Raw genomic sequence first — 14,035 nt, forward strand, 5'->3', positions numbered from 1 at the left:
TACTTAATATCAGCATGTTTACCTTTTTTTTTTGGCTAGTCCTGGGCTTGAACTCAGGGTCTGGGCACTGTTCCTAAGCTTCTTTTGCTCAAGGCTAGCACTCTACCACTTGAGCCATAGCACCACTTCTGGCTTCTGCTGTTTATGTGGTACTGAGGAAATTGAACCCATAGCTTCATGCATACTAGGCAAGCACTCTACCACTAAGCCACATTCCCAGCCCTGTTTCACTATTTTATACAGATACTCAAAAGCATGGTCCTGCCCAAAACTCATCTTTATTCCATTCCTCTGAAGTCAGTTTACAGTCTCACAAGGGCATTTTCTTTCATGTGTTAGGCTAGAATAAGTAGGTAGGATTGATCTATTTATCACAACCAGTAAGGTGGCTGAGCCCTGTGCTGAGCTGAGGAAGCAGGAACAATAGCACATGCTTTGCTCTGTTACCAAACTCCAGCTATATAGTTAGAGGCCCATTCCCCTGCATAAAACACACCACATGCCCCATACAGTAGCTCTGGGCCAACATACCAACCTCAGATGGTTTTGCACCTGTGTTCCCAGCTCAGTACCACCCTTCCCCACACATACTGGCTGTGATGTCTCTGACCAAGTAGCCTCCGCACTTACACATATCACAGAGACAACTTTGCATGTGGAAAAGCTGATTTCCCCACCTACAGCAGAACACGACCATCACAGTCCTAGGCAGATCACAAGACAGAACTTGGGGGATAGAGAAGGGGGTCCCCAGATAGAGGAGTGTGTGGCTTCCCTGGGTGGCACTGAGGGCGTCTCTGGAAGCAGCACCAGTTCAGGAAGAAGCAGAGACACCATGTCCTCAGTCAGGGTCCGAGTCAGGGTCTGAGGAGAGCTGTTCCTCCATGGTCTCACACATTGCATCCTGCAGGGATGTCAGGTGGCCCCGGGGACTCATCCCCATGGGCTGGATGACTCTGTGCCTGAGGGGAAAGCACAGCAGGGCTGGGCAAAGGGCCTGCCTGCACACCTCTGGCTGCGACCGGGGCCTAGGGAGTACCCTGTGCCAGTCTGGCCCAAATCTTAATATCTAACAGACTTAATGTTGGACAGTCCCTCAAATTCTTGGCCTGTTTTCATCACTGGTAATAAAGGGTACAATAAGGACCTTCCCCTCTTTTCTGTGGGATTTCTTAGAGGGCAAGCAGTGAGTTTAAACAAAGTAATGCAGCCTTTCCAAGGTCTTTTCCTTCCTCTGGTCCCCTTTCTCTCAGCCACAGGCCCTTCGGTTCACCACTCTCACCTGGAAAGCTTGTCAAACATGTTCACCAGCTTCATGGCCTCATGCTCTTTCTGCTCCTCTGTCATGCCCTCCATAGGGTTGGGAGGCTTCTCTTCCACCCTCCCGGTCACCGGGTTGATGCTGCTTCCCAGGGCAAGAGCATGAGACACGTGTTAGGTTACTTTCTAAGACAAGTGGTGCTGGGTGGACAGGCGGTGTTCCCATCTTCCTCATCAAGCCTGGTCTGGGAAGAAACCCAGATTTTTGGTGGTGATGGAAGAGGTAACTTTCCTTTCAGGAACAGTAATTGCTTCTGCTCCAGGCAACTCCTGGCTCCCTAGAGAGCCTGCTCGGAAGCCTGAGCATGTCATCAGGACAACCATCACTTGGGACAGGTGGATGATTCTAGAAAAGTCTCACCCATTCTTCATGCCATCCCACCTACCACGGGAGTCTAGGCAGGGAGGGCAGGAGCAGGGACTGACAGGTCTGATGGTGAGCTAGCACACACCTGGCCTTGGCTTCCTTGTACTCCTCTGTGTCTGTGTCCTCGTCCTCTGAGTACTGACCTTCAGGCCGGCCCCCTGCCATGAGACCTCTGGCAGCCAAGAGGCCTGCAGCATTTCCATAGCCTGTGTACTTGATGAATCGAGGCACTGCAGGCCAAGGCAGGAATCAGTGTGTGAATGCAGCTAGGGCAGGGCAGACCTGGGAACTGGGCACCCCTTACCACTCTCAGAGCACAGGACAAAGAGGAACTCGGCAGCTACTCTCTTCACGTCAGTGTCCAGGTGTGTCATGAGGCGGACAAGCTTGTTCCGGAGCAGGTCCCCGACCTCAGGTCGGGTCCGGACATCCTGCAGAGGGGGCAGCACCTGGGAGGGCAGCTGTCCCTGAGGCCAGGCTTGGAGACGCCAGGCTTACGTGGATTGAGGCAAGTCCACCCCCACCCCCACTCAGGCTCCTCTGCTGGGTACCTGGGCCTTCAGGAACTTCCTGACTGGACGGTGCATGCGGGCACACTCAGTCAGCACACTCAGCACAGGAGCCACACTCTCCTTGAGCCTGTGGGTCTGCAGAAGGGCCAGTCACCCCTGGGGTGGGGTGCAGGCCACCCACACACAGGCAGTGCTGGGTCCTGGCAGGAAGGCTTGTGAGAGGCCATGCTGGAGGAAGTCAGTGGAGGGCCAGAGCTGGGGGTGGGTGTCTGTCAGCTTCAGAAGGGATGGGAACAGGACCTAACTCTGTAACCTACTTAAAGACGTTGTGACCTGAAGCAAACAGCTCAGTTGCTTTTAATGTAACTTGCTCAATTATAAACTAGGAGTGTGACTGAACTACACGTTGGAAGCTGTCAGCATACCCCTGGTATACATACTATCCTCAGGAAATGATAGCAATGAGAAACAACAGACTCCTTATCCTGGGAGCCTCCCTTGCAGACAAGTAGCTGAGTTTCTATCTGTGCCCAGCCGCATTATTTCTCTGGAGCCCGACACCAGCAGCTGTAGCAACAGGGGGCTTAGCCAGCTCCTCTCTGCACTCGCACAGCTCACATGCTCTGTACTCCACACCCACTCCTGACGCACCACACACCTCTCTCAGAGGCCCGCCACACTTCAGTCTGCAGCTTTTCCCCTGCCTAATGTCAGTGAATCAGAGGGACCTCTGATCAGAAGCTTCAGTGCCAAGGACGGATAATGCGGGTAACCTAGGGTTGCCATGCCCGAACACTAGAAGTGTGAAGGTCACAAGCAAGGACTAGGAGCTTTTGAAGACTATGCAGGAGGAACCTACAAAAAGACTTAAAAGATAACAAGCACTTCACTAAGCCCTAAGAAACTTGTTTCCTTGCAGAAAACAACAGCAGAGAGGGCGTAAGCATGCAGGTGTCCAGAGGGAGACAGGGTAACGTTTGGCAGCTTTCCCTAAGGCTAGGCTTGGAGCAGCCAGGTCATCAGACCTGCATTTGCTAATGTGAGCAGGGCAGAAACAGTGACTATAGCCGTGTGTGGATGCCAGGGCCAGAACCCCTAGGGACGTCCAGGTAAAGTTCCTGCTTACCTGGTGCAGACGCTTTTCCAGGAAAGCAAGGAGCGCACTGATCACATCCATATTCACTCCCAGGAACTCCAAGGAGCCCTCATGAAGCTCCAGGGTGAGAAGGGTATCTAAACACTTGAGAGGCAAGTTCCCCAGGAGGTTCACTGCGTGCCTGGGGAAAGATGGATGGAGGATCCTTGAGCTGGTCCTCAGCACAGGTGTAACTCCTAGTTTCCCCTTCTAGGAATACACGGTGCAAGTCAGCACTTAAGGTCTTAAAGAATAGTACTAAGAACCACAGTCAAGAGCAAGGACTGGTCTCAGAAACATGGGGGGAGGGGCTCCTCTGCAGACACTGCCTTCGCCACCTGTCTGGGCTGAGGCACCACTTTATCTCTGGAAAGCTAGGCCAGCCCAGGCACTGAGACACAAAAAACAGGTTGCCTGGTGATCCCTGCCTCTGCCCTAAGCCCTGCCCCTATGTTCCATACGGGGAAGCACCTGCGCTCTTGGGAAGCAAGCCAGTTAACGTCTGATTCCCCAGACAAAAGTTAGACACTGTGGTACAGCCCTGGCTCTCAAGGTGGTTCTAGTCCACAGGCAAGTGAGACACCCCCACCTAGGTATCTGAGTATGTCACTCCCAAGCACAAGCCCTGCTCTCACCCATGGAACTCCTCTGTGCGGTCTCCGGCAGCAGCGATCATCACACAGTGTCGCAGAAGCGTTCCCAGGTACTGGTAAAGGGCGATATCTTCCTGACCAAAGACAAAGGATCTCCTGTGAGGAGCATCACTCTGGCTGCTGCACCCCAGGGCCTCCCTAGCCAGTGCTAGGCTGAGACGACCGTTGCTGCTCTCCCAAACGGTCCTCGATGCAGACTAGGACGTTAGTGACTCCCCTTGGGATGACGTTAACATACCCTAGTTCCACTTACAGAAACAGGCATGGCTCCTGTCTTGCCACATCCATGAAATGGCCTAGCCGAGCCCAGCCCCACCTGTGCTCACCTCGTCCACCTCCCTCTTGATGGACTCGAAGGTGATGTTGAAGAGCACTTTGAGGATCTCCATAGCTCGCTCAGTCTCTTGGAGGGGAAGGAACTCAGGGGGGCTCACTTCGGGGGTCACTCCCAGCGTGAGCTCCAGCGTGTCGGTCAGCAGCCGCACACCCCGCAGCTCCTGAAACAGCTGCTGGCGCACGTCGGTGCGGAGCGCTGTTAGCAGGAAGAGGAGCCGCAGGTCAAAGAACTGGACCTCGTGGGGGAAGCTCCTCGTTCGGTAAAGTCCCACGCGCTCCGTGAGCCTCACCACCAGGTTGGCCTCTGCGGCCGCCAGCTGCGCCGCGGGGCTGCTGAGCACGAGGTTGCACAGGCATTTGAGGGCCTCGAGCGTGACGGCCATGTCCGGGGGCCCCGCGCCGGGCCCCGCGGGGCCAGCGATGTCCGCCCAGAGGGCCAGCGCCCCGATGCTCTGGCGGCTGGCGAACGGGTCCAGGCAGCCGCGGTCCCGGGACAGGATGCGGACGGTCTGCAGCCAGGTGACGCGGTGCGAGGGCGGCGGGCCCCGCTCCAGGACGGAGACCAGCAGGGAGGCGAGCCTCTGTGGACGGGACGGAGCGGCTGCGGCGAGCGACCCCCGCCCCCCGCCCGCTCCTCCAGCCCCGCCCGCGCCCGCCCCCCCCAGCCCCGCCCGCGCCCGCCCCCCCCCCCCGCTCCCCCAGCCCCGCCCACGCCGCGCCCCCCCGCCGGCGGCCCCTCCCACCCGCGCCCCCGCCGCCCGCGCCGCCCCCCCCCGCCCGCTCCCCCAGCCCCGCCCGCGCCGGCCCCCGCCCGCTCCCCCAGCCCCGCCCGCGCCGCCCCCCCCCCGCCCGCTCCCCCAGCCCCGCCCGCGCCGCCCGCACCCCCGCTCCCCCCAGCCCTGCCCGCGCCCCCGCCCCTCCTGCTCCCCGCCTGCGCCCCGCGCCCCGCCCCGCCCCTCCCGCGCGCCGCGCCTCCCCGCCGGCGGACCCCCCACCCGCTCCCCCCGCCCCGCCCGCGCCCCCGCCCCTCCTGCTCCCCGCCGGCGCCCCGCGCCCCGCCCGCGCCCCTCCCGCTCCCGCCCCGCCCGCCCCGCGCGACCGCACCCACCTTCCGGTCCTCCAGCTGGGCGTCATCGAAGGCGAAGCTCTGGGCGTGCTGCGGAGAGAGCGCCGGGCTCAGGGCTGCGGCCCCGCGCCGCCTCCGCGCCGCCCTCCCGGGAGGCCCGGGCCGCGCGCCCCTCGCCCGGCCTCGGCGCACTCACCTCCCGGTTGTACGACCGCAGGGCTTCCAGAATGTCGCCTTCCTCGCCGCTTTCCAGAGCGTCCGCGACCGCCCGGGGCTCCATGGCCCCCGAGACGCCGCGCCGCCAACTCTCGCTGGGAAAACGTCAGCGGGCGAACCGACGGCCCCGCCCGGCCCGGAAGCCGCGCCCGGCGCGAGGGCTGCTGGGGCGCGGGGCTCGCGGGCCCGGCGCGCGCCGCCCGGAGCCCGGAAGTGGCCGTGCCCGCGCCTCCCGTGGCGCTGGACGGGGCGCGCTGCGGGCCGCGGACCCCCCGGGCGCCCCTGCGTGGCTCGGTCCCGGAGGCGCGGGCGGGAAGCACAGCAACCCGCCGAAGGCCGAGCCGAGAGCGCGGGCGGGCGGCGCAGCGGCCCGGAGGAGCCGCGCCACGCACCAGAGGGGCCGGCGCAGGCCGCGGGGCCCACGCGAGAGGGGCGAGGCGCGCGCGCCCGTGGGGACGGGATTGCACGGCCCGGACGCCCCGCCTCCTCCGGCCCGGAAGGACGGGGCTGACGGGCAGGTCCCCGAGCCAATCAGCGGCCCCGCGCGCTCCTCGGGGGGCCCCGAGGCTGACGTATTTCCGTCCCGTCGCTGCCCTTCCGGAAGTGATTGGCCTTGAGCGGAAGAGGAGAGGCCGGAGAGCTGCGGCGCGAGCGCCTCGCGAGCGCTGGTGCCACGTCCGCGGTGCCGCTGCCGGGCGGGGACGCGATGGCGGACTGGTCTCGGGGTGAGCACTCGAGAGGGCGCCGCGGGCGTGGGCCGGCGCCGGGGCCGCGGCCGGCCGGCTCGGAGGCCGACCCCGGAGCGAGCGTGGCCGCCCGTCCGGGGTAGCAGAGACCTGGAGGGTCGACGGGCCTGGGGCGCGGGCGCGGGCGCGGGCGCGGGCGCGGGCGCGGGCGCGGGCGCGGCAGTGGGCGCGGGGTTCACGGGAGTGCGCACGCGCAGCTCGCCCAGGGCCTCCCCTCCGCTCCCCTCCCCCTTCCCCCCTCCCCCCTTCCCTCCCCCTCCTCTCCTCCCTCCCTCCCCTCCCTCCTCTCCTCCCCCTCCCCTTCCCCTCCTTTCCCCTCCCCTCCCCCTCCTTTCCCTTCCCCTCCCCTGCCCTCTCCCTTCCCCTCCCCTGCCCTCTCCCTTCCCCTCCCCTTTCCTCCCCCTTCCCCCCTCCCCTCCCCCTCCCCCTCCTCTCCTCCCTTCTCCCCTCTCCTCCCCTCCCCCTCCCTCTCCCCTCCCCTCCCCTGCCCTCCCCTCTTCCCCCCTCCCCTCTTTCCCCCTCCCCCTCCCCTCTTTCCCCCTCTCCCTTCCCCTCCCCTGCCCTCTCCCTTCCCCTCCCCTTTCCTCCCCCTTCCCCCCTCCCCTCCCCCTCCCCCTCCTCTCCTCCCTTCTCCCCTCTCCTCCCCTCCCCCTCCCTCTCCCCTCCCCTCCCCTGCCCTCCCCTCTTCCCCCCTCCCCTCTTTCCCCCTCCCCCTCCCCTCTTTCCCCCTCCCCCTTCCCCTCCCCTCCCCTCCCCCGGTCCTCAGGATCTCCTCCTGCGTCAGGCCAGCACAGTTCACTCCGCTCTGTTACGGAAACCGCCGGGTGCGGGTCCAGCCCGGCAGGTTTTGTCAGATACCGTGTGTTGGGTGTCACAGCCACCTCTTGTGGGGTAAAGAAGGGGTCGCCCCCAGGGAGCTGACCGTGCTACACAGCCTGCCTCTCAGGTGCTCGGCAGACACAAGGGAGCCCTGTCTCCGTAGCTGCCTTACCAAACAAATTCAGCTGGGGTGAGAGGTCAGAAACTCCGTGCGAGTCTTCAGCCTCTGTCTGTTCTCACAGCTCAGAGCTCCGGGGCTGTGGAGGAGATTCTAGACCGGGAGAACAAGCGGATGGCCGACAGCCTTGCCTCCAAGGTTACCAGGCTTAAATCGGTCAGTGGTGGCCCGTGCCCCTTCTTTCCCCTGGGGAGTTGGGGTACGAAGTTAGGAAGAGGGGCTGGGTGGTAGAGTGCTCACCTCGCATGCCTGAGGCCCTGGGTTCAATTCCCCAGCACCACATAAGTAAAAAAGAAAGCCGGAAGTGGCGCTGTGGCTCAAGTGGTAGAGGGCTAGCCTTGAGCTGAAGAGCTGAGGGACAGCGCCCAGGCCCAGAGTTCAGGCCCCACAGCTGACAAAAAAAAAAAAAAAAAAAAGGAGTTAGGAAGAGTCTCAGAGGGATATCAGGCAGCTTTCCATTAGCTTTGTTGGCTTGAGTACAACCCAGAGTGATACTTGAACCTTTCCAGTCTGTTGGGACACTGGGTCTGGTAGAGACATGGGTGAGTTTGGCTGGTCTTGATGGGGGTGGATGGGTACTATGTTCTGTGACTGCTGTGGCCTGACTGTATAATCTCTGTATCCTTATCAGCTGGCCCTGGACATTGATAGGGATGCTGAAGACCAGAACCAGTACCTGGATGGCATGGTAAGGGTCTAAGGTGTGGCCCTCCCACTCCCACCTGCTCTGAAGTCTGTGCTTGTGTGGGTGGTGGATTGGTCAAGGTGCCACCGTATGTGATCCTGCTGGGTCCTTCCCTCAGGACTCGGACTTCACCAGCATGACTGGTCTGCTCACAGGGAGTGTGAAGCGCTTTTCCATGATGGCACGATCTGGGCGAGACAATCGGAAGCTTCTCTGTGGTATGGCCGTGGGCCTGATTGTGGCCTTCTTCATCCTCTCCTACCTCTTGTCAAGGGCAAGGACGTGAGCCAGTGGGAGCCACAGGAATCCAGGGTTTTCCTCACCTGGTATCTTGGGCTCCTGAGGACATGCTACAAAAATACTCCTTTACAGTGATCATCATGGGCCATGCATTTTCTTCCTATGTGGTAAGGGCCACCGTTGCCTCTGATCAGAGCACTCGTGGTTTGGAGAAACTAAGGCTCAGCCCTCCAATAGGTCAGAACAAGCTAGATTTGAGCCAAACAGCTGAGAATCCTGAATGTGCTCAGTGTGGCCAGCAGCTGTCCACCCAGCCCTCAGGGCTCTAATAGTTTAATGCTCTCCTGTCCTGTCTGTGTCTGAATCTGAAGAGCCTGGGGCAGACAACAGAAAGAAGGGATTATGTCTGTGAACCTCACACAAGCTGAGAGTCAAATATGGCAATTTCTGGATGTGGCAATCTCCTCACTAGAGCTGCTGAGCAAGTATTTATCTGCATAGATCATGAGTCCCCGATTTTAAAGCCTGTGCCCTCTATCCTTGGATATAGCCAGACCCCTGCAAAGAGCAAGGCTGTGGGTACAGGAATGCACTGTGGGTTTGGGCTGGAATTGGTTGGGCCACAGGGGCATGTTTATGTCTGGGAACAGAGGACTCTACCTTCAGGACTTAGGCTTGGGTCCCCCATTGCCAAAACTTTTTCCCCAGGAGATGAAATGAAACACAGAAAAGGTCTCACCTGCCCTTTGAGACGCTGTGTGTGAGGTAGTCTTCCCTGTGAGGATCCTCCTTGTAGGACCCTACTCCACCTGAGCGTGCAGCTATACTGTTTGTAGTGGGAACTTTTACCCCCTGCCCTGCCTCCCACAGCCTGTTCCCCTCATTGTGGGAGAGTCCTCAGCCACACTCCTTGCTCCCTACCTCTACAGACTTCCTACCCAGGTGTCTCTGGCCCTTACTGCCTATTTGGCTAGTCCTGAGTTCATACAGACGGAACTTGTGAGAGGAGTCATCGTCTTCTTCTTTCCTCCTCCTCATTCTCCCCCACCCCCAACTTTTTTGCTCAAGGCTAGCACTCTACCACTTGAGCCACAGCTCCACTTCCATCTTTTTTGGTGCTTAATTGGCTGGCTTTGAACCCTGATCCTCAGATCTCAACCTCCTGACTAGCCAGGATCACTTAATTGGTTGGCTGGCTTTGAACCCTGATCCTCAGATCTCAACCTCTGGACGAGCCAGGATCACAGGTGTGAGCCACCTGCTCCCAGCTTTTAAAAGATGTCCTCAAGGAATATATTGTGCAGTTGTGTGCGCTTCTGTGTTCCAGTCCCCCACCCTCAGTGCTTGCTGGCTCACCACCTACCTTGTGACCACGCTGAGGCTTGCCATGCCTCCAAGGTCAGGTCGACGCAGCCTGCCCTCTCCACATGGCGGCCCTGCCCTGCTCTGGCCTGCAACCCAAGGACCCTCCCCTGCTCCCCCTGTCAGCAGCCCTCCTTTTCCTTCACATGCTCACCATAGTCACCTTTCCTCATCTTTGGCCCTTCTGTTGGGTCTGGAGAAGGAGGGTCTGGCTCCAGCATCGATTACTTCTTACTACCTCTCTCTCTGGCTTTGTTATTTCCCTGAAACCCTGGGCTGGTAAAGTTTGTGCCACTTCCGTGGACACCTTTAACGCCCTCACCCTGGGTGTCTTTGTGTGCTGAGCTTTGTCTTAGTCCTCTGCCTGTCACCAAACACTGGCAGCATCTGCCCGGGCCACCTCCTCACTGATCCCTGCCGGTTAGACGCATCATGATTCAGCTGGGCCTCCCTGTTTTTTCTGGCAGGATACTGCTAACTTCCTGAGAACATGGCTAACCAGGGATGAGTTCCTTGTGGAAATTTTGCCATCTCTCGTAGAACCTCTGTGGTTCTGTTCCCCTTGGGTATCCGTCTCTGTTCCTCGCCTTTCTGTCTCCACAGCTGTTGGTAGTGCTCTAGCAATTCTGTTCCGTATTCTGTGTGAGTCTTCTGCTGTGTGACTCCTGTAAAGGGGACGGCAGTGCCAAAAACGTGGGCCTCCAGCTTGGTTCTGTGCACTTGGCACTGGACCCAGGAGAAAAGCGGGATGCCAATTTGGTTCTTGATGCCAGCAAATAAAAAGACCTTAAAGGCCAGTGTGAGAGGCTATGAGGACAAGTTGCCAGGCTGTATCCCATGGTTCAAGAACTTGTCAGCAATAAAAACTCAAATAAACAGCTTTATGAAGGATTGACTTACTCTGTCTTGATTTGTTGTATGAGGTGCCTGTGTGGGATGCCCACACACCTTTGGATGCATGGGGTTTCGGGCAATTGCATCACATCTTATTAACAGTGGTCCAGAGTCAAGCGGGGGAGGGGCAAGGCCACAGTGTAGGCACAGCACAGTGAGGCCGAGGTCCGGGCTCGCAAGCCTCCTGTCTTCCTGTGCAGACCCTGGAGCCCCGAGAAAGCTGGAAGGGGACCTCCTGTGTGTTGGCACCGACAGTCATGGGGGGCTTCTAGGAAAACGTAGCCTTTCCCAGGACAAATCCTTAAGAATGGAATGTGTGGTTTATTTTTATAATTTGGACACAGCAGGAAACAAGATTAGCAAATGGGAATACAGTGTAGAAAAAATATTTTGTTAGAATTGCCCAAATAAGCATGCTGTGCTTTGCATAGCCAGTCCAGCAGCGGCCCAGGTGGTAGAGGGTGCTTCCAGTCCAGCCCGGCTGTCTTCCTGTGGGGACCTCTTGTGTGGAGCTTGCGGGGCAGGGCTATTCCACATCCACCACCAGGGGTGTCATATAATCAGAGTGCTTGATGCCAAAGGTGACGATGGGAGCGCAGGGCTTGGTCAGGGTCACCTGGGAGAGAGAAGCCGTGAGCTGGTGGGGCCGGGCTGCTGTCCCTCCAGAACCTGGGGCCAAGGTGGCCAGTGAAGAGCCTGCTTGGACCCTGAGCATGGAGCACTCAGCAGTGCTAACTCACAGCAGCTGGGGAAGGGTTGGGGCTCTGGTTCCCACACCTGAAGAGTTGCTTCGGGCCAGTACAGCAATGCACAGGGAAGCCACGAAGGCCCCCCCCTCCCCCACACCCAGAGTGTGTCCTGTCCTGACCCCCACCCAGCCTCTAGGCTTTGCTTCCTGGACCTTCTCAGGGCTGTGGGCTCCCGGTCCTGGCTTGAGAGTCTTGTCCCCTGGGGGCTCCACCCGGGCAGCCATGGTGTACTGTGGTGCCTTGAACTTGGTCAGTTGCACATCAGTCTGGCGGTACGCTGCAGGACCTGGGGTCTAGGAGGTGAAAGAGGACTCAGGTAAGCGTGTGTTGTCAGAGAACGGGGCAGGTTTGGTACCCTGCTGTCACCAGGGGTGCCTGGACCCACTGTGCCTATGAACACCTTTGTGGGATTCAGGCCTCAATTTCAGCATCACTAAGCAATCATCCCCATTGTGCCCCAGTCTAACACACACCCCTTCTGTCAGGCCCCTTTGCAGTGGGGACACTGTCCCTTTTTGGGTATGAGGACAATGACCTGAGTCTAGGGAAGCTAGAACCCTCCCCCCAAGCGCTCAGAGCTTACCTTCTCTCCGGGTCGCCCCTATCTAACACTGCTGTTTGCCCTCCAGCAGTGCTCTCGGCTACAGCACAGCTCCCAAGCTGGTACCTGGCTCCCCCCCCACCATGCGTTCAGGGGACCGGCCGGGGGCCTCAGCAGGTGGGCACGGGGCCCCGGGAGCCTTGCCTTGTGCAGGTCATCGCTGAAGCTGCCCAGTTTGCTGCGGCCCTTGATGGAGAAGGAGGGCTGGGAGACCTTGCCCACGGTGTGCGGGCCCATCACCACCGGGAGCATGTATGCAGCAGGGCCTGGGGAAAGAGGGGGGCCTGGAGTCCTGGGGTTCTCTTCACCCCTCAGGGGCCCCACCGTGTGGTCTCTTCTACCCCTAGGGCCCACACGCCGGTCACCTGGCTGACAGTTGGAGCTGTGACAGACCTGGGGTGCTGTCCACGCGGAAGGTCTTGGTCCGTGCCGAGATGGAATGGCTGGGCGCCGAGTCAAACACATGCTTGGTAGATTTCTCTGGAAAGTAGTCACCTGAGGGGGAGGAGGTGCGGGGACAGCAGGCATGTGAGTAGCTCCCACCTTGAGTGAGGCCTCCAGGCCTCAGCATACTGGTGAGTGGGCTCGATCAGAGCTGAGGGTGCAAACCCTGACTGGAGGGCTGCTTTCAAGCAGGGAGAACAGGGCTTGTGGCCCGGGCTCCTGCACTGCAGGTCAGACGGGACTGTGGGGTCTTGGGCTCTGCTGTTTTGGCTTAGTACTTGGGTCCACCCTGGCCTTCCCATGCCCATCTTGTCTGGGAGCCTCAAGTGGGGTCACTCACCCGGCCCTGGGGTCAGCACAGTCTTGGTGTGGTAGCGCCCAAGGATGGAGTAGGTGGGGCCGATGTCCTTGCCGGTCCTCAGTATTTTGGGGTTTACACTGTAGCGGGGCCCCGGGGAGCAGTTCTCGGCCAGGAGCATGGGGGCTCCGCGGAAGCTGTAGGCCGGCGCCCGCAGCTTGGTGGGCGTGTGCTTGACGAAGCCTGTGCGCACAGTCTCTTTGCTGCTGGAGCCAGACATCCCTTCTCCCCAAGCTCCAGACCCACCCCTACCTCACACCTGGCTTCTGGCTCCTCCCACCCCGCCACCCCTAGGCTCTTACCCGTAGTGGGTGGAATCAGGTACTTGGGTCCAGGGCTGCTGTAGAGGGCCATGATGGGTCCCCGGGGGCGATGGGGCCTCCAAGTGCCCACCCATATCTCTTCCGCCATGGCTGGCTCTGTCCATGGGTAAGAGGGTGACAGGTGCTGGGAGGCCCTGGCCCATCTCACCCTGGCCCCCACATTCCTGCCCCTGGTCCTGCTGACGCACGGGCAGAGCTGCAGGCTGCAGTTGCCGTGGGGTCTCAAGCAATTAGGGGCTGTGTGCGTTTTCCAAGCCCTCCCTAGCCTCCAGCACTGTCCCTGAGACGCTGCCCACCCCCTGGCTCTAAGGAGGTCTTGGGCCCTAAGGGTGAGGTCCCATCTACTTGGAGAACCCTAGGCGTGACCAGCAGGGAGCCGGTAGGGAGAATGGGAGCTGCTTGGCTGGGTGCCTTTGGGAGGGGGGCCGGTCCGCAGGCCTCACCTCTGTGCAAGAGCAGGCTCAGGGCAGCCTGGGACCCAGCCTCCACGCAGGTGGGCTCCTCCCCCTGGCGTCAGTGCCAGGCGGTTCCCAAAAGCAGAGCATGAAAGAAAGGCCTCCCTCTCACCCCAGGGGCTTGGAGAATTGGGAGGGGTCCCCTCCCCTGAGCTCTAGAATGTGGCTGTGTAGGACTGGGGGGGGGTTCTAGAGCATAGTGTGTATGATGGAGACAATGCCCTCTGTCCAGGCCCCCCTCAAGCTCTCCTCTCCAGGAACCTCCGCTGAAGGTACCCCCACCGTTTCCAGGCCTCTTCCTGTCTGGGAACCCTCACCTTCTCCAGTACCCCATCTTCTCTAGGGACCCCTACCTTCTACCAGGGACCCCATTTTCTCCAGGGACTCCTATCTTCTCCAGACCTCACTCCCTCCAGATTCCTACCCTCTCTGTGCTTGGCTGGGATGAAGGTGCACAGGGGAGGAACAAGGCAGCGTTCCCAGGGCCCAGAGCCCAGGGTGGGCAGGGAGTGAATGTAATGATCCCATTCAGCCATGTTCCCATTCGAATCTGGAGATAACAGATACGGGGAGTCT

At 60.0% G+C, this 14,035-nt stretch overlaps 3 protein-coding genes across 7 annotated transcripts; 1 reads left to right on the forward strand and 2 right to left on the reverse strand.

The window, feature by feature from the left end:
• Window positions 1-259: 259 nt before the first annotated feature.
• On the reverse strand, window positions 260-5,800 carry LOC138818773 (synembryn-A). Of its 5 annotated transcripts, none has more exons than XM_070009865.1 (10): window positions 5,586-5,800; window positions 5,432-5,479; window positions 4,314-4,904; window positions 3,970-4,061; window positions 3,326-3,476; window positions 2,239-2,334; window positions 1,992-2,154; window positions 1,773-1,917; window positions 1,283-1,405; window positions 260-962 (listed from the first exon to the last, which is right to left on the reverse strand). In XM_070009865.1, exons 1-10 carry the CDS (start codon window positions 5,667-5,669, stop codon window positions 842-844), a joined length of 1,614 nt encoding a protein of 537 aa, XP_069865966.1. In that variant the 5' UTR covers window positions 5,670-5,800; the 3' UTR covers window positions 260-841. The 5 variants fall into 5 exon arrangements, with proteins under 5 accessions (XP_069865966.1, XP_069865971.1, XP_069865969.1 ...); XM_070009870.1 differs by having other exon boundaries at window positions 1,992-2,118; window positions 5,586-5,799; XM_070009868.1 differs by having other exon boundaries at window positions 1,992-2,136; window positions 5,586-5,772.
• A 106-nt stretch (window positions 5,801-5,906) lies between these two features.
• Window positions 5,907-10,523, forward strand: LOC138818775 (BET1-like protein). The gene is made up of 4 exons (XM_070009875.1): window positions 5,907-6,330; window positions 7,413-7,504; window positions 7,980-8,036; window positions 8,152-10,523. The coding sequence occupies exons 1-4, from the start codon at window positions 6,312-6,314 to the stop codon at window positions 8,317-8,319; spliced, it is 336 nt and encodes a 111-aa protein (XP_069865976.1). The 5' UTR covers window positions 5,907-6,311; the 3' UTR covers window positions 8,320-10,523.
• Window positions 10,524-10,844: 321 nt separating this feature from the next.
• Window positions 10,845-13,580, reverse strand: LOC138818760 (ciliary microtubule associated protein 1A). Its single transcript, XM_070009851.1, has 7 exons — window positions 13,448-13,580; window positions 12,984-13,100; window positions 12,664-12,864; window positions 12,273-12,374; window positions 12,024-12,145; window positions 11,431-11,571; window positions 10,845-11,145 (listed from the first exon to the last, which is right to left on the reverse strand). The coding sequence occupies exons 2-7, from the start codon at window positions 13,090-13,092 to the stop codon at window positions 11,056-11,058; spliced, it is 765 nt and encodes a 254-aa protein (XP_069865952.1). The 5' UTR covers window positions 13,093-13,100; window positions 13,448-13,580; the 3' UTR covers window positions 10,845-11,055.
• Between the last annotated feature and the right edge of the window lie 455 nt (window positions 13,581-14,035).

Source organism: Dipodomys merriami, unplaced genomic scaffold, assembly GCF_024711535.1.
Source record: "Dipodomys merriami isolate MVZ:Mamm:240054 unplaced genomic scaffold, mDipMer1.0.p SCAF_78, whole genome shotgun sequence".
In the NCBI taxonomy this organism is placed as follows: Eukaryota; Metazoa; Chordata; class Mammalia; order Rodentia; family Heteromyidae; genus Dipodomys; species Dipodomys merriami.

What these genes read in the sequence shown, in the direction of transcription:
- LOC138818773 (XM_070009865.1), bottom strand. Translation starts at nt 5,669, where the DNA reads ATGGAGCCCCGGGCGGTCGCGGACGCTCTGGAAAGCGGCGAGGAAGGC. An exon ending in CGCACAGAGGAGTTCCATGG is followed by an intron (nt 3,477 to 3,969) that starts GTGAGAGCAGGG and finishes ATCTTTCCCCAG; the next exon opens with GCACGCAGTGAACCTCCTGG. An exon ending in TGTCCTGTGCTCTGAGAGTG is followed by an intron (nt 1,918 to 1,991) that starts GTAAGGGGTGCC and finishes CTTGGCCTGCAG; the next exon opens with TGCCTCGATTCATCAAGTAC.
- LOC138818775 (XM_070009875.1), top strand. An exon ending in AGGTTACCAGGCTTAAATCG is followed by an intron (nt 7,505 to 7,979) that starts GTCAGTGGTGGC and finishes TATCCTTATCAG; the next exon opens with CTGGCCCTGGACATTGATAG. An exon ending in ACCAGTACCTGGATGGCATG is followed by an intron (nt 8,037 to 8,151) that starts GTAAGGGTCTAA and finishes TCCTTCCCTCAG; the next exon opens with GACTCGGACTTCACCAGCAT.
- LOC138818760 (XM_070009851.1), bottom strand. Translation starts at nt 13,092, where the DNA reads ATGGCGGAAGAGATATGGGTGGGCACTTGGAGGCCCCATCGCCCCCGG. An exon ending in CCGCGTGGACAGCACCCCAG is followed by an intron (nt 12,146 to 12,272) that starts GTCTGTCACAGC and finishes CTCTTTCCCCAG; the next exon opens with GCCCTGCTGCATACATGCTC. An exon ending in GAGCCCACAGCCCTGAGAAG is followed by an intron (nt 11,146 to 11,430) that starts GTCCAGGAAGCA and finishes TCTCTCTCCCAG; the next exon opens with GTGACCCTGACCAAGCCCTG.